The 18285-nt window shown below is 39.8% G+C and overlaps 1 protein-coding gene across 2 annotated transcripts in view; it reads left to right on the top strand.

The window, feature by feature from the left end:
- wipi2 (WD repeat domain, phosphoinositide interacting 2) overlaps positions 1-16667 on the top strand; it is a 66301-nt gene extending 49634 nt beyond the window's left edge. For both annotated transcript variants that reach the window (XM_041206199.1, XM_041206200.1), the window contains 6 exons: positions 826-896; positions 3916-4023; positions 4644-4808; positions 8366-8473; positions 14197-14327; positions 15815-16667. In XM_041206199.1, the coding sequence (XP_041062133.1) occupies positions 826-896; positions 3916-4023; positions 4644-4808; positions 8366-8473; positions 14197-14327; positions 15815-15933 (702 nt within the window). In that variant the 3' untranslated portion in view covers positions 15934-16667. The remainder of the gene's footprint in view (positions 1-825; positions 897-3915; positions 4024-4643; positions 4809-8365; positions 8474-14196; positions 14328-15814) is intronic.
- The last annotated feature ends 1618 nt before the right edge of the window (positions 16668-18285 follow it).

The following is an 18285-nucleotide window of genomic DNA, read 5'->3' as shown; positions in this document are numbered from 1 at the left end:
GCTATTTTTGGGTTGCCAGGCTCTAAACTAGTAGGGTGCTACAAAGATGAATGCTTGGGCATCAGCTATTTACAATCTACATCAACAATTTAGATGAGGGAACAGAGTGTAATGTGTCCAAGTTTGCTAACATTACAAAGATTGGTGGGAATGTAAGCTAAGAGGAGGATGCAAAAAGACTGCAAAGGGACATAGACAGGTTAAGTGAATGAGCAAGAACCTGCCAGATGGAATATTATTGCTAATCCAGTATTGTAATCGCCACACCTCCATTAACAGTAGTTGGAGTGCTTACTCTAATTCTATTTCTCTAGTGGTTCCCCTTATCCTTTTATATTCTTCCTTTACAATTACTAAAACATAAGTTGTGATGGAAAATTTGAAGCATGTGGGACCATTCCTGGGCCTAGAGGTCAGACGGGTGAGCCATTCCTGGCCCTATAGCACATGTGACCTGCTGCTACAAGGCATTTGGGGCTGGCCTAGTGTTATTGGCCTACCAGTATACGTTCCATCCCCTGTGGCAGCTTCACTAAGACCTAGAACATAGTGGTTGAGTATATATTGGTTAACACTCTGACATAATGCACAGCTGCACCAGGCTGCTAATCAACCACTTTATATTCAGATTGTTGATAAAGCCTATGCTCTATGTATATGAAGATATTTGAGTTCATCTTATAAACAACCCTGGAGTTTTTTAAATAAATATATTTATATACTACTGAACAATCATCATTTCCTTATTTAAATAGCTTTGCTTAGTATAACTTTTGCTTTCATGCCTCTTTTGTTGATTTTGTTTCTTTTGCTTTGATTCTGCAGGGAACAGTAATCCGAGTGTTCTCCATTCCAGAGGGTCAGAAACTCTTTGAATTCCGAAGGGGAGTTAAGAGGTAAGAAAATTGGGCAATGTTAAACTTGAGGGTTATCCATACATTACTAACAGTAATATGGTAAACAGTAGTCACTGTGGTTTTACACGGGGTATAATCCAGTTTGACAAACCTGCTGGACTTGTAAGGAATTAACAACCAAGTAAACTTTGGGAAATGTAAGGATATGAGAATATAACAAATAGGAGCACAAGTAGGCCATTCAAGCCTGTTCCACTATTCAAAAGATCATGGCTGATTTTCTACCGCAACTCCACAATCCCACACCTATCTTGATATTCCTCAGTTGCCCTAGTGTCTAGAAATCTTGTCAAACTCTGTCTTGAATGTAGTCAACAACTTAGCATCCACAGCCCTTTGCGATAGGGAATTCCAAAGGTTCACAATCCTTTGAGTGAATAAGTCTACCCTCATCTCTGTCCTAACTGGTCAAACCTTATTCTGATACTGTGATCCCTAGCTCCAGACTTTCCAGCCAGGGAAACATCCTCTCATTATCTACCCTCTCAAACCCCTTTAAGAATTTCATATGTTTCAATGAGGTCACCTCTTATTTTTCAGAAATCTAGGGACTATAAGCCTGGTCTACTCAACCACTACTCAATTTGTCCTCTTAGGGATTCCCCTTTGTCTCAGCAATCAGTCTGGTGAACCTTTGTCGCACTCTCTTTAAGGAAAGTATATCCTACCTTATTTGGAGAGACCAAAACTGTATTCTAGGTGTGGTCTCGCCAAGGCCCTACATAATTGAAGTAAGACTTTGTTCTTACAGTCCAATCTCTTTGTAATAAATCTAACATTACATTTGATTTCCGAATTGTTTGCTGTACCTTCATGTTATCTTGCTGTGATTTGTGTACAAGGACACGTAGGTCCCTCCACATACTAACGTTTTCCAGCCTCTCATCAATTTTCTGTTTTTCCTGCCAAAGTGGATATCTCCACTTTGGATTCCATCTGGCACGTTCTTGCTCACTCACTTAACCTGTCTATATCCCTTTGCAGTCTTTTTGCATCCTTCTCTTAGCTTACTTTCCCACCAATCTTTGTAATGTTAGCAAACTTGGATACGTTACACTCTGTTCCCTCATATAGATTGTAAATAGCTGATGCCCAAGTACTCATCTTTGTAGCACCCTACTAGTTTAGAGCCTGGCAACCCAAAAATAGCTGTTTTCTGTCCCTTCAGCAATCTTCAACCCTTGTTAATATCAATCCTATCCTCCAATTCCTAGTTTTGTGTAATATTCTCTTAAGTGCTACTTTATTGAATGCTTTTTGAAAATGCAAATATACTACCTCCATTGGTTCCCCTTTATCTACAACCTCAAAAAATTCTAACTGATTTGTCAAACATTATTTCCTTTTGGTCAATCCACATTGACTCTATCCAATCATATTATGATCTCTAAGCACTCTGTTACCATGGCTGTAATAACTCTCTCTCTCTCTCTCTACAATTGATGTTAGGGTAGCTGGCCTATGGTTCCCTGTTTTCTCTTTATCATTTCTTAAATAGCGAGGTTATGTTTGCTACTCTACAATTCACAGGATCCATACTAAAACTTAGGGAATTTAGGAATATCAAAACCAATGAATCCGCTATCTCTGTAGCCACCTTTTAAAGCCCTGGGACGCAGGCCTTTAAATCTGCAGGAATTTTGATTTTATTCCCATTAATTTTTCCAGTACCATTTCTTTATTAATCCTAATTTCTTTAAGTTACTTATTCTCAAAGGAACCTTTGGGTTCCTTACTGTTCTCAGTATGTTTTTTGTGTCTTCTACAGTAACTTCCAAAAGATACTTGACAGTTTCACAAAAGCAGTTGCAAATTAAGCTAAAAGTTGCAGTGATTCATGGTAAATAATGTAACTGGATTACAGACTTGCTGAAGAATAGAAATCAATGGCTGCTTGTTAAAGGAATGATATTGGCTCGGGTGGTGGGAGATGTGAGCTGGTTGCTCAATGTTTAGGGTCACTACTGTTTCTATTTGAAACCAATGACTTGGATTCCAAATACAATGTAAGATTTGCAGATGATACTAAATTAGAGGAAAGAAGCACAAATTAGCAGTCTGAGTTAAGCAAAATATGTAGGTGGGGAGGACAGTGACAGAAATTTAATGTTGACAATGTACATAAGGAAAATGGGATGATGTAGGTACTCCATGAATGGTATTGAAATTACTAAGGAAGAAGGTGAAAGAGATCTACGAGCCTTAATAAAGCGGTGCTCCACATACCTAAACAAAAACAAAAACAGAATTACCTGGAAAAACTCAGCAGGTCTGGCAGCATCGACGGAGAAGAAAAGAGTTGACGTTTCGAGTCCTCATGACCCTTCGACAGATACCTCCACATACCTAACCCATTCAGAACAGTCAATAGAGCAATGAACTAAATGACAAATGCAATTTAGTACAAGTCAGAGAAAGTTGTGATTAAACCACATAGTGCTCTGGTCTCACATTTTGCCCAGCTCTGATGGCTGAGTCTCAGAGATATTTAAGTGTTAGAGGCAGTGCAGGTAAGAATCACAAGACTAATCTCTGGTGTAAGGATGAAATATGAAGAAAAACTGAAGAAATTTAAACTTTTTAGCCTAAAAGGAGGCTTTTATCACATGAACTAAGGTATTTAAGATGCTGTAATAAACCAGATGGAAAAAGTAAATCTGGAATGTTATACTAAGCTAAATTGAGGGAACAGGGCAAGGCAACACCCGTTCAAACTAATTAAAATTATGTTTAAGACTGCCATTCGGGTCTGCATTAGGGTCACTCAAAGTTGACTAACACATGGAAACTGGCCTACAGTTCTGTTTTCTCTCCATCCTTTCTTGAATAGCATTCCAGCCAAATGCTCTGGTATTTTAGCAGAAAGGTAGCATAGAGAGAAATTTTATATTTTTAAATTTTTAAATGTTCCTTTCATAAGATTGTTAACATTAATTTCTAGTCTTCAGTTTTATAAGCAGGTTCTTGTTTCCTCAGTGACTTGTTTCTTGTTATTTAGGTGTGTGAGTATTTGTTCACTAGCATTCAGTATGGATGGAATGTTCCTGTCTGCATCCAGTAACACAGAGACGGTACATATCTTCAAACTGGAGACACAAAAAGAAAAGTAAGTAAACACTGAAATAATTGTCAATAATTGACTGACAAGCCTCATGAGTAAAAAGTTCTCAATTAAGTGCCTTCAGAGCAACACAGGGTTATGTTTGTGATTACACTATTTTCAAACACTTTCCAGAATGTTCTGTGCAATTTGTCATTACTTAAAATATCCAGATGTGGGTATTAGCCTTTCTCCCTCACCCTATCCCTCTCTCGCTCCTTCTCCACCCATCTAAAACGGATACATCCTGTGTCATGATTTTTAATCCTTGAGTATTAATTTTAACTGTAAGATATACATACATATTCAGACTTCTCTACCTGTAAGGGGAGAAAATCAGGGGGCTTGTCACCAATTGTGGAACAGGCTTGTGAGGCTGAATGGTCTACTGCTGTTCCTGTGTTCCATTACTGTTGTACACTTTCCAGCAGCTGTTTCAGAAATGGGTCTGGGAGCAATTTACCTACTTGCCCAATTCGGCCAATAAATGATACAGATGGGGAATATGTTTTTTTTTAAAAAGAGATGATGTAGACAACCCTGCCTCTGACAGTGTGGGCCTCTGGGGAGATGGGGGCAAGGAGGAGAACTGGTTACAGCATATTTCTGAATGCATCTTTGTTCAGACCACAGGAAGAGCCAACCACGTGGACTGGTTACTTTGGGAAGGTGCTCATGGCTTCCACTAGTTATCTACCTTCTCAGGTCACTGAGATGTTCAACCAGGGCAGGGCATTCGCAACAGTTCGACTGCCATTCTCGGGGCACAGAAATATCTGTGCATTGGCATCGTAAGTATAACATTTTGCTAAACATTAGACAATGGCAAAGTTTAAAGACTCCAGTTTTGGACTTTGTTGTAAAAACAAATGCATAGACCTTTATAGACCATCAAACTGAGCATTTCAATATCTGAGTTGTTAGTGATATAAAATCCATTGGATAGACAGTAAGCTGTGATTGTTCAATGTTACAGTCTGATTGCGAAGTTGCCACTCTTGCTACAATGTTTGTTGCTTGTAGGGTGACATAGATTGGGACCTGAATATTAAATGGTATGTGACATTTGGGAAGGACAGGAAGCTAGGAAAAGGTGGAGGGGTGGCTCCGTTAATTAAAGATGATATTGGCACAATAGAGAGGAAGGGTCTAAATTCAGGAAGCCAGGATACAGAAGCGGTTTGGGTAGAGATGAGGAATGATAAAGTCACTTGTAGGAGTGGTGTACAAGCCACCCAACAGTAGCCACATGGTAGGATGGGGTACCAAAGAAGAACTAATGGGAGCTTGTCAGAAGGGTGCGGTGATTATCATGGGGGGTTTTAATCTACAAAAAGACTGGAAAAATTAGATGGGGAAAGGTAGCCTAGGTGAGGAGTTCATTGAATGTTTTTGGGATAGTTTCTTAGAACAGTAAGTTCTGACACCAACCAACGAGCAGGCTATACTAGACTTGGTATTGATCAACGAGATAGGATTAATTAATGACCACAAAATGAAGGTGCCCCCAAGTAGCAGTGATATGATTGAGTTTTAATTTCAATTTGAGGCAGGGAAGAGTGGGTCTAAGACTAATATTTTAAGTTTAAATAAGGGCAATCGTGAGGGCATGAAAGCAGAGCTAGTGAAAGTGAACTGGCAATTTAGGTTAAGGGATAGGTCACTAGAGATGCACAATAGATACTTTCCAACGAGAAAGAAAAATTCCAAGGGGAGGACCCACCATCCCTGGTTAACTAAAAAGGTAAAGATGGTATCGGACTTAAAGAAAAGCATTTAATTGCGCAAAGACATGTGGCAGGTCAGAAGATTGAATAGAATATAAAAAATAGCAAAAAAAACCTAAAAGATTAATAGGAAAGGAAGAGTTAGAGTACAAGAGAAAACTAGTTAGAAATATAAATACAGACCGTAAGAATTTCTACAGATATTTTAAAAAGAAAAGAGTTAAGAAAGTGAGCATTGGTCCGATAGAAAGTGAGTCTGGGGAATTAATAATGGAAAATAAGGAGATGACGGATGAAGTGAACCGGTACTTTGCGTCAGCCTTCACTATAGAGGATACAAATAACATCCCAGAAATAGCTGTAAAAAATGAATTGGAAGGGAGGGAGGAACTGGAAAAAAAAGTTGCAATCATCAGGGAAGTAGTACTTAGCAAATTTTTAGAACTGCAAGTTGATTAAATCTCCGGGTCCTTATTAGATTTCATCCTAGGGCCTTAAAAGAAGTGACTATTGAGATTGTTGATGCGTTGGTTTTAATTTTCCAAAATTCATTTGATTTGGGGAAGGTTCCATTAGATTGGAAAATAGCTAACGTAACTCCTTTATTCAAAAAGGGAAGGAGACAGAAAACAGGAAACTATAAGCCAGTTAGCTTAACATCTGTCATTGGGAAAATGTTAGAAGCTATTGTTAAAGATATATAACAGCGTACTTAGATAAATTCAAAGTAATCGGGCAGAGGCAGCATGGTTTTGTGAAAAGGAAATTGTGTTGAACCAATTTACTGGAGTTCTTTGAAGAAGTAACGTGTGCTGTGGATAATGGAGAACCAGTGGATGTACTATACTTAGATTTACAGAAGGCATTTGATAAGTTGTCACATCAAAGGTTATTACAGAAAATAACAGCTCATGGTGTAGTGGGTAACATATTGGCACGGATAGAAGATTGTCTAGCTTACAGGAAACAGAGATTAGGCATAAATAGGTCATTTTCTGGTTGGCAAGATGTGATGTGTGGTGTGCCGCAGGGACCAGTACTAGGGCCTCAACTCTTTACGATCTAAATATATGATTTGGATGAAGGGACCAAAGGTATGCTTGCTAAGTTTGCCACACAGATAAGTAAGTTCTGAAAAGGACATAAGGAAGCTGCAAAAGGATATAGATAGGTGAGGTGAGTGAGCAAAGATCTGGCAAATGGGAGTATAATATGGGGAAATGTGAAATTGTCCATTTTGGCAGGAAAAATAAAAGGAACCATATTATCTAAATGGTGAGAGATTGCAGAGCTCTGAGATGCAGAGGAATCTGGGTATCCTAGTGCATGAGTTGCAAAAGGTTAGTATGCAGGTACAGTAAGTAATTAGTAAAGCAAATAGAATGCCATCACTTACTGTGAGAGGAATTGAATGCAAGAGCAGGGAGGGTATGCTTCAGTTATACAGGTCATTGGTGAGACCACATCTGGAGTATTGTGTACAGTATTGATCATCTTATTTAAGGAAGGATGTAAATGCATGGATGCATTGGGGAGGTGGTGGCATAGTGGTATTGTCACTGGACTTGTATTCCAGAGACCCAGGGTAATGCCCTGGGGACCCAGGTTTAAATCCCACCATGGCAGATGGTGAAATTTGAATTTAATAAAAATCTGGAACTAAAATGACCACAAAACCATTGCAGATTGTCGTAAACACCCATCTGATTCACTAATGTCCTTTAGGGAAGGAAATCTGCTGTCCTTACCTGGTCTGGCCTACATGTGACTCCAGGTCCAGAGCAATATGGTCGACTTTGAACAAGGGCAATTGGGAATGGGCAATAAATGCTGGCCTGGGCAGTGACACCCACATCCCATGAACGAATAAAGGAAAAAAAGTTCAGAGAAGGTTTACTAAACTAGACCTGGAATGGGCGGGTTGTCTTATGAGAAAAGGCTGGACAGGGTAGACTTATATCTGCTGGAGGTTAGAAGAGTAAGAGGCGGTTGACACATGTAAGATTCTGAGGGGACTTGACAGGGTGGATGTAGAAAGGATGCTTCCTCTGGGAAAATCTAAAAATAAGTAGGCATTTTTTCTGAGGGTTGTGAGTCTTTGGATCTCTCTTCCTCAAAAGGCGGTGGAGGCAGAATCTTTAAATATTTTTAAGGCAGAAGTAGATAAATTCTTGATCAGAAAGGGGATGAAAGGTTATCAGAGGTAGGCAGGAATGCGGAGTTGAGATTAAAATCAGACCAGCCATGATCTTATTGAATGGTGGAGCAGGTTCGAAGGGCCGAGCGGCCTACTCCTAATTCATATGTTTGTATGGCCTGGGATAATAAAACAATAAATAAAGAAATAAACGTTGAAACAAATTGAGCAAAATAAATCAGTTAGCTAAAAGAAAGAATCAAAAATTAACCTGAAAGGAAGAAGTGGGACATTAGGAAGGAATTGGAGAGGTTAGGAATAGAAAAAAATCTAAGGTGCATAAATAAGGAAAGATGAGATACATTTTATTTGAACAAGTGTAAAGCAGTGAAAGTTGTTATCTGTTCTTCACCTCACCAGGAATAAGAGAAATAAAACAATAGCTCCTATTATCTTAACTTGACGTTTGGTTCTGTTGTTCCAGAATTCAGAAGATTCCTCGACTATTGGTAGCAGCAGCCGATGGTTATCTCTACATGTATAACTTGGACCCACAAGAAGGAGGCGAGTGCACACTAATGAAACAGCACAAGTAAGCAACACGGCATTGGCCTGCTGGAAGTACGTTCCAGAAGTAGCTGCATAAAATGATTATTTGAAGCTATCAGCTGTAAGATGAAGCATGGTAGTCCAGATTTTTTGTCAGTGCTGATGTCGAAACTGTCCACATTAGCTGTCATTTCTTCACTGAAACTGATAAAATCTTCTGGAGTCATTACGTGTACAGAATAACCAGCAGTTGCTGTCAGTGACTCTTATGCTTCTCCAGGTGGTGTGCTGTTGAGACTTCCTCTCTTCTCTCCCCTGCCCCCCAAAGAGGAATGTATTTGAAATTTATGAATTGACAAGAAAATTCTCTCTTACACTGTTAAAGTTGCTGTAAAAAATCCTTGAAAAAGTTGCACCTTGTTAGATGAGGTGTAACTGGGTTTTAATTGCATAGTGACTTCATAATTACTGCTTAACACCCTAACTGGGCCTGAAATTTTTTTTTATATTTGTGGAATGTCAACTTTCTCCATTATGATTAAAAACATTTTTAAATTTTTAAAAATTATATTGATATTTTAGCTTCTATCTAAATTCAATCATTACTTATTTCCCTATCTTGACATTTCAATTAAAAGCGAAGGAAAAAATGCTTCTAACTTCTGGTTTTGCTGTCTGTGTCAGTCATTCAATCTGATTGGCTACTTATCCTGCCTGATGACATTACTGCTGTTACGTGCCTGGAAATTTCCTTTGCGCCGGATTTAAACTGACTTTGGGAAAGGGGAAATCTGCTTCGCTGCTGACTGTGAAATCCAGGTCAATATTTTCCACCCATTTTGTTTCTTTGACTGAGAAGTAGAAGAATGTGGAGAGACCCGAACTGAGGCAAAAAATAAATCTACCTTTTTTGGAGAAAAAAATGCATTGTAGCTGCATTACAGATCCAGTAAAAATAGTTGAACACACTTGTCGCACTGTAAGACTTAAACCATCTTCCTTGGAATTACTGCACTCTAGCGACCAGAAAATGCACAGAAGCTGAACTTTCATTGTTCAGGAGGATCATGCTGCATATTTGCAATAGTGCCTATTTCAACTGACTCACCAACTTGCTGTGTGTAATGTAAATATAAATTGCTGTATAAGAATTACAGCATTGGCAATGAGACAGAAAATAAACATTTGGAGAAATAAATTAGCACTGCATGTTTGAGAGACTTGGGCAATCTTCTAAATACCATTGATTTGATGTAATCCTTTTCGATCTTAAATATTCTGCTTAATCTTTTATCTGCATTTAGTAATGCTTTTCGGCACGTAAATTGTCATTCCCCCAGTGTTTCATTTGGAAACTTACATTAGAAATTGGTGGCTGTGTTATTCTAGAAGCAGTTTGAATTATGTTAGTATATGCCCTTTTGTGAAGTTGAATCAACTTTTATTGTACAAGGATTGGAATGACTGTAAGTGACTGGAAATAACATATTAGTTCTCCGGAAGTACTACCTTGCTCACATCCTCTGTTGATTAATACAGAGATGTAATCTCATTCAAATGGAGATGTAATAGGCCTACATATTCTTGATAATATGTTTACTTTTGGTTATGTTGTGGTTAATGCCTCAACCTCTTGAGTCTTTTTCCAATGTTGACTGAGCAGAAGTTTCTGAGCATATGAACTATATTGTTATCAGAAGTAATTTTGTAGATCTACAGCTGTGTGACTTTCTGTCAAATAATCAGATATGGAAAGTTCCATTTAGGTAGAATTGGTATTTCCAATCAGCCTTTGGATAAGCAATCTAAATATATTGTGTTTTTCAGTCACTTGAATATTTGTTGAATGTGTTTCTCATCATAACAATTGAGCTTAATGTGCTGTATTTAAAATACCTGTATCAGACTTCACCTTTACCACCTGGGCTATAAATTGGCAGGGTAGGTCACTCACTTCTTATAAAAGCTGCCTGACTTTCATTGTTATCCCAATGAAACCAATGCAATCAGGCAGGTTCTATAATAGTGAGTAATCCCCTCTGCCAGATTACAGCTCAGGTGGTGCAGAGTTCCATCCCACTATGCGTAATATTATATAGATGTGTTGTTGACCACTTCAGGCGTTAGAACTGTTCTCCCTGGATTTTCACAACTGCTTTATTCACCTATCAGTACTGAGGGAACCTTCCATATTAATTGTAGTTCAAGTTACCAAATCACTTTGTGCCAGTCAACTTGAGAGTATGTTGCAAGTTTTGAATTGACAATCATGAAATAAAATGCATGATGGAGCAGTGAATTGGTGCCAAATACATTTATTGATGTACTGTCATTAATAAGCCTGACCTGATCAGGGAACAGATCTTCCACACTAGAAAATCCGCATGTATGCGGATATCCAAAACAAGAAATGGTACATTTTTAATTTGCAAAATGCAAATTACAAAGCATCAATGATGAATTGAGGAAAACAAATAGATACGAATTGAGCTGAAGTGATGTGATTTTATTACATCTTTTGAATTTTAATGGCTCCTGTTTTTCTTTTATTCCTTCATGGGATGTGAGGTTGCTGGCAAGGCCAACATTTGTTGTGCACCCCTAATTGCCCTTGAATAGGTAGTGGTGAGCTGCCTTCTTGAACTGCTGTCGGTCATCTAGTGTAGCTATACTTATACTTGAAATATGCATGGATAGTTTAGGTTTGGTTGTGAATCTGCAGCAGGAGCTGGGCATTTCACACAAGTTTATGGCTTCTCCTGAGGGTGGGACTAATGAACACTGGGAGATGGTCAGTCAATGCATTCAAATTTGCTCCCTTAAAAGTCAAAGATACAGTTTAATACAATCACAATGGTTTTGGCCAGCTTCAGTATTCTTGTTATGATCCTGACCTTTTTTTCTCTCCCTTCCCAAAATTCATAACGTGCTTTATTCCCCCAGATTGCTTTTACAGGAATTTAAATAAGTTCTTAAATTAAAATCTGCTTCCTTACTATTGATTCATACAACTTGATTGAACAGTCATTTGATAGTACAGAACTTGATTATTTCTGAAAAAGAGACGTCAAAGCTTTTCGTCTTGCACTCATCAGGACATTTGCAAGGATACCAATGTAAGGGGAAAACAGCAATTTATGCTGTAGGAGAAGAGAGTGCTGATTTTTTGGCAAGTGGATTCTGGTAGAGACGTTGCCATAGAGAATGCACCAAATTTATTGACTGACAGTTAATTGCCAAGCATTGTCTGAAATTTACTTAAACTTGATTGGTCAAGGCATTGCCCTGAGGAATGAGTCAGTGAATGGCTGTCACTTGGCTGAGCGTCAACTCGCAGACACTTCCTCCTACCTCTCCCTGGACCATGACCCCACCACTGAACATCAAGCCATTGTTTCCAGGACTGTCACTGACCTCATCTCCTCTGGGGTTCTTCCTCCCACAGCTTCCAACCTGATAGTCGCCCAACCTCGGATGGCCCGCTTCTACCCAAAATCCACAAACAGAACTGTCCCGGTAGACCGGTCGTGTCAGCTTGCTCCTGCCCCACGGAACTCGTTTCTCGTTATATTGACTCCCTTCTCTCTCCCCTTGTCCAGTCCCTTCTCACCTACATCCGTGATTCCTCTGACACCTTACGTCACATCAACAATTTCCAGTTCCCTGGCCCCAACCGCTTCCTCTTCACCATGGACATCCAATCCCTCTACACCTCCATCCCCCACCAGGATGGTCTGAGGGCCCTTAGCTTCTTCCTCAAACAGAGACGCGAACAATCCCCATCCACCACTACTCTCCTCTGTCTGGCTGAACTTGTTCTCACACTGAACAATTTCTCCTTCAACTCCTCTCACTTCCTCCGAATAAAAGGTGTGGCTATGGGTACCCGCATGGGCCCCAGCTATGCCTGTCTCTTTATGGAGTATGTGGAACATTCCTTGTTCCAGTCCTACCCCAGCCCCCTTCCACAACTCTTTCTCCGGTACATCGATGATTACTTCGGTGCCGCTTCATGCTCTCGTCGGGACTTGGAAAAATTTATTAATTTTGCTTCCAATCTCCACCCCTCCATCATTTTCGCGTGGTTCATCTCTGACACTTCCCTTCCTTGACCTCTCTGTCTCAATCTCTGGTGATACACTGTCCACCAATATCCATTACAAGCCTACCGACTCCCACAGCTACCTCGACTACAGCTCCTCACACCCCGCTTCCTGTAAGGACTCCATCTCATTCTCTCAGTTCCTTCGCCTCCGTTGCATCTGTTCTGATGATGCTACCTTCAAAAACAGTTCCTCTGACATGTCCTCCTTCCTTAACTGAGGTTTTCCACCCACGGTTGTTGACAGGGCCCTCAACCGTGTCCGGCCCATCTCCTGCGCATCCGCCCTCACGCCTTCTCCTCCCTCCCAGAAACATGATAGGGTCCCCCTTGTCCTCACTTATCATCCCACTAGCCTCCGCATTCAAAAGATCATCCTCCGCCATTTCCGCCAACTCCAGCATGATGCCACCACCAAACGCATCTTCCCTTCACCCCCCCGGCGGCATTCCGTAGGGATCGTTCCCTCCGGGACACCCTGATCCACTCCTCCATCACCCCCTACTCCTCAACCCCCACCTATGGCACCTCCCCATGCCCACGCAAAAGATGTAACACCTGCCCCTTCACTTCCTCTCTCCTCACCGTCCAAGGGCCCAAACACTCCTTTCAAGTGAAGCATCATTTCACTTGCATTTCCCCCAACTTAGTCTACTGAATTCGTTGCTCCCAATGCGGTCTCCTTTACATTGGAGAGATCAAACGTAAACTGGGCGACCGCTTTGCAGAACACCTGCGGTCTGTCTGCAAGAATGACTGAAACCTCCCTGTCGCTTGCCATTTTAACACTCCACCCTGCTCTCTTGCCCACATGTCTGTCCTTGGCTTGCTGCATTGTTCCAGTGAAGCCCAACGCAAACTGGAGGAACAGCACCTCATCTTCCGACTAGGCACTTTGCAGCCTTCCGGACTGAATATTGAATTCAACAACTTTAGGTCTTGACCTCCCTCCTCCATCCCCACCCCCTTTCTGTTTCCCCCTTCCTTTTGTTTTTTCCAATAATTTATATAGATTTTTCTTTTCCCACCTATTTCCATTATTTTTAAATCTTTTATGCCTCCCCACCCCCACTAGAGCTGTACCTTGAGTGCCCTACCATCCATTCTTAATTAGCACATTTGTTTAGATAATATCACCAACTTCAACACCTCTGTGTTCTTTTGTCTGTGACATCTTTTGATTATCTGCTCCTATCACTGCTTGCTTGTCCCTACAACCACCACCGCCCCCCCCCCCCCCCCCCCCCCCCCAACTTCTCTCCCCCCACCTTAAACCAGCTTATATTTCACCCCTCTTCTTGGATTCACCTAGTTCTGTTGAAGGGTCATGAGGACTCGAAACGTCAACTCTTTTCTTCTCCCCCGATGCTGCCAGACCTGAGTTTTTCCAGGTAATTCTGTTTTTGTAATGGCTGTCACTTGTTTAGCGGAAACAGGTGCAATGTCTGTACATGTTCTGCCTGTCTGAAAAGAACAAGGCCCTGTGTATTAATATATGTAGCTTCCAGTACACACACACACGCGCCACACTGCAAGCCTGACTGACAGTCTTAAATTAGTCGTCAGCATAATTCTTAGCCCACTGAAGATTATTTGGCAATGAAGGTGAATATATTTCACATTACATTCTTTAAAAAAATTGATTTCTCTGTTGTCTTTTGCAGGCTAGATGGTAGCGTGGAGCCAGCCAATGAGATTCTGGAGCCTTCACCACACGATCGGCCGTTAGTGTCTCAGACATATAGTTCACCTGCTGCCAAAGTTACTTATACCCCTTCGTCGCCAACAAGACATGGTAAGGAGTTGTAGTAGCCTGAAATAATCGTATTTTCCCAATTTTTGATTTGTAGATGCATTTAAGAGGAAGCTAGATAAGTACATAAAGGAGAAAGGGATAGAACAGTGTGATGATAATTAAGTGTAAACACTACTGTAAATTCTGTCATTCTGAGAGTCACTTCAAGGCACCATTTATTCGGAGGTGCACAGATTTTCTTTCTTAGCCTATGCAGATTGCATTCAGAATATTAATCACTGGGGTAACATTACTTTATAAATTCAGAGAGCTAATAGGATAGAGCAGAAGAGTGAAAAAGAGTGAGGTTGTATTGTGTTATTCTAGTGACTGTGGAATCTACATGAACTGTTTTTATTTATTTGTGCATTAATCTTCAAGTGTTTAGAAATTTAACTACAGCGGTAGTAACTTTCATCAATAATTGCTCTGACATTTCAGAGCACATTACTGGTGGCGAGTGTCTATGTGGCTGTAAGTAATTTAATTGTGATATTGATCTTGAGAATTTGATTGTAGCTGGGTATTTTACACTGTAATAAATGTTTAGTTTTTGGCTCCAACTTGAAACATTTTAAGATCTTGATTGATTTCTATGGGTTTTTTTGTTTGCATTATACATTGCATTCATTTTGACCAGACTTGCTCAATTCTACTTCAGTCTGTTGGTGTGAATCAAATTGATTCCATTGAAATGAAAAATTACAGTTTAGTAATGCAGCTTGTTAAATAAGTTAGAAGTCTTAGCGCTGATTGCATGATCCTGATGCATGATATCAAATTCCCAAATAAATGGAAACTGTTTTCAGTCTACTGGAACATCACTGTAGAAACTCTGTAATGTTAATTGTAGAGAAGTTCTAATTAGAGGATAGCTTGAGTATTTTTGTTAAGAAAAGCAAGTAGATTGGCAAAAGGATATTTGAGCAATGAACTCTGTTCCTTCAATAGGTCATGCATGCCCCATCCTTAAATCTACCCAAACCGTTTACTCTTCTGATGGATTTCTGGAAGTGTCTTCCTGTACCCCTGATAATAAATAGGGAGTGAGCATCCAAAATATTAGACCTATGTCCCAGGATATTCATAAACCAGTGTAAACTGATCAGTTATGTGGAAGGTGCAAACTAATGGATGTTGTCATTTGTTACAATAGTGGATCATGGATCACTGAGACATGTTTAACTGCTGGTCTTCATTGAAGTTTGTCAGCTCTCTCAGATGTCTGGTTCAGTAACTTTTCTCACTTGGTGTGACTTAAACATAACAGGTTGAACTGTGCAATGCTCCATGCTGTCAGCAAGGCTCTGCACACAGTGTATAACCTATTGGGAAAACCAGGAGCGTTTTGCCTACTATTTACCTCCCATTAATGTCAGTGAAGAGAAAATTACTGATGGTGGGGCCTCAAAGTTCTGCTCAAGTTGTTTCCTGTGATAAAATGGAATGATTGGAACTTGTGCTTTTATATCATCTGTTCTATGCAGCCTACCCGGAGGACCAAGGAGCAGTGGGCGGAGTTGAACCAGATGACGATTTGAATATTGGCACACTGCGATTAGATGAGGACAATGAGACCCCTCCCCTGATTCTTAAGAGCGAGTGACCTTTGACTTGTGAACTGGCACATGTTGGCAGAGAACACTTGCAATTGACTGTATTGTGATGCTGCTACAGACTTTCATCGTTGCAGGACAGAAAGTGAAGAAAAATATGAAAGGAAAATTTTAAAGAAAATTGTAGCTGTAGCTTAATTCTATAATATTGGATAAAAAATATATTGTTTTTTTTCCCCCAGTGGCTTTTAATTCCTGTAAAGAATTAGAGTAAGTATGTCTTTTTTCCCTTTTCTGGCCAAAAACAGCTGCCTGATGCAGCCCTGGAGCCTTTTAGCTTTGCGTGTATACATGTGCCAAGAGTTGAGAGTTTAGAAGCCATTATAATGTTGCCAGTCTAGCTGTTTTCCCATTGACTTCATCTTTTTGTTTTTGTCACCCAAACGAAAAGATTACTGGACCTTTTTGTTCCTCCATCCAGGGAAATAGGTTTCTAAAGAGTTGTAAGGTAGCAACCCCACCCAATCCAATTTTTAAAAATAAAACATTCTTTCTTTCCTCCTGTATTTAGAATTTATTGAAAGTTTGTTTGTTGAGCTGCTTCAAATTTCAATCTTTTGGGGGAAATTGGTGACTTTTTAAGAAAAAACTTGCTCCAAACAGGGACAGTTCATTGAGTGTGACACTAAGAATGATCTCAACTTAATCCTAAGGGTTTAAATATTGAGTGAATATTTGTAATTTACTCTGAAAATAAAAGCTGGTATCCCACATGTTTTTGAATCTTGTGAGTATGACAGTTTCTTTTCCAGAGAAGCGATATTTATGACACTACTTCTCTCCTGCCTCCTGACCCCCTTACATTTCTGCCGGCAGGGCTGCAATTGCTTGTATCAGATGGGGTGGGGTTGCTACTTTTAGCCTAAAATTGTAGAAAGGCTTGGCAATCTGAAGGTTTTTGAGTTTGTGTTTATTGTCCAAATGGCTAAACTTCAGCAAGCCAGTGTCGAGTCAGCACTGAAGCCCACTTGTGCCCTTTGATCGGTAAAGTGTTTCAGAAATTCTTGCAGTGAGTGGAATTCCTATAATAATGGCTTTATTTTGACAATTGTAGCAATAAAGAAGTACATTTCAAGTGCTGGCTGTTAAATGAGGTATATGGAAGGGACCATGGAATATTTCTATTTTGCAGCTGTAAGTTGAAAATGTGAAGGTTTTGCCTTTATATTTATTAAAGTTCAGTAGTTTAACATGATACAGAAAGTTAATTTGCAAGAATTGCCAAGGAGCAGTAATGGTTTGCTGGAATTTGGCTATTTCCACAACTAAATAATGCAGGAGAGACCAATTTTTTTGTTACATAGGTATAAAATGACTGGATCAAATCAAAGCAACAATGTTCTACTTACAACCCCTCTATTTATGATGGAGAAAAGCAACACACTTATGATTTGCACCTAATCTATGATAGATGTTGTTCAGCACGTATCATGTTTGGAATTAGTACCACCGAAAGTTATTGAAAATCTGGGCAATGACACCAGATGCCCCTTGGTCATCTTAATGATGATGTAGAGCAGTCTCTCTGTTCTTCTAGTATTCATAGATGCCCATTGATTATAAGCAATCAGTCTTAAAAATTCTCCAGTAGTTAGTAATATAAATTTCATGATAGTGGTATTGAGGAAATCGGCTGCTACTTTGTTTAACTCCTCTGCAGCTTTTCAGGCAAATTATTAGCCATTTCCTTTAAGCTTATGTCGGTGGCCATGCTTAATAGAAGAGTGCACCAGCCTAGAGTTAACCCAGTATTCTTAACAATTGTCCCATCGGCAATGCACTGTAACCCAAGGGGTATCATTGTGCTGGTAGGTGCCTTGCATGCCCTTTTGCCAATATTGTAATCAGATATGTACAAGGATGTGATTAGTGATGCTAAAATGTTCCACTATTTTGATGTGTGTAGCTGAAATATTTCATTTTTATTGAAGTTTGTTTAAAGATTGACAGAACAATGTGAAAACTATTTTGCAATAGTTGGCATTGCAGCAGATGTAATCCTTACGTTGCATTCTTTTTCCCCAGCAACTGCTTATGGGGTTATTGGAGCAAACCTTTTTTGGAGGAGGCTAAAAATGTCCCTGAACGGCAACAATGCTTGTGTATTTTTAAGTCTATATTAGACCAATGTAACTCTCAGCAGCAATTTGCACTGTGTACTGTAACAACTGGAAATCTATGATGATTAAACCTTGGGTGGCAAAGGGAGACCCATCTCAGTTAAATTGCTGAAGATGTGAAAACACAGGTAGCATTTGTTGGATTTTCTGTGCTCAACTGTTCAGAGTTCCTGTTTCCTTAACAAACTAAGATTTAATATTTCTATATTGGAGGAATTGTAT

This window comes from Carcharodon carcharias, chromosome 15 (genome assembly GCF_017639515.1).
Source record: "Carcharodon carcharias isolate sCarCar2 chromosome 15, sCarCar2.pri, whole genome shotgun sequence".
In the NCBI taxonomy this organism is placed as follows: domain Eukaryota; kingdom Metazoa; phylum Chordata; class Chondrichthyes; order Lamniformes; family Lamnidae; genus Carcharodon; species Carcharodon carcharias.
Note: the sequence above shows the minus strand (reverse complement) of the source record. Positions and strands in the feature narration are given on the sequence as shown.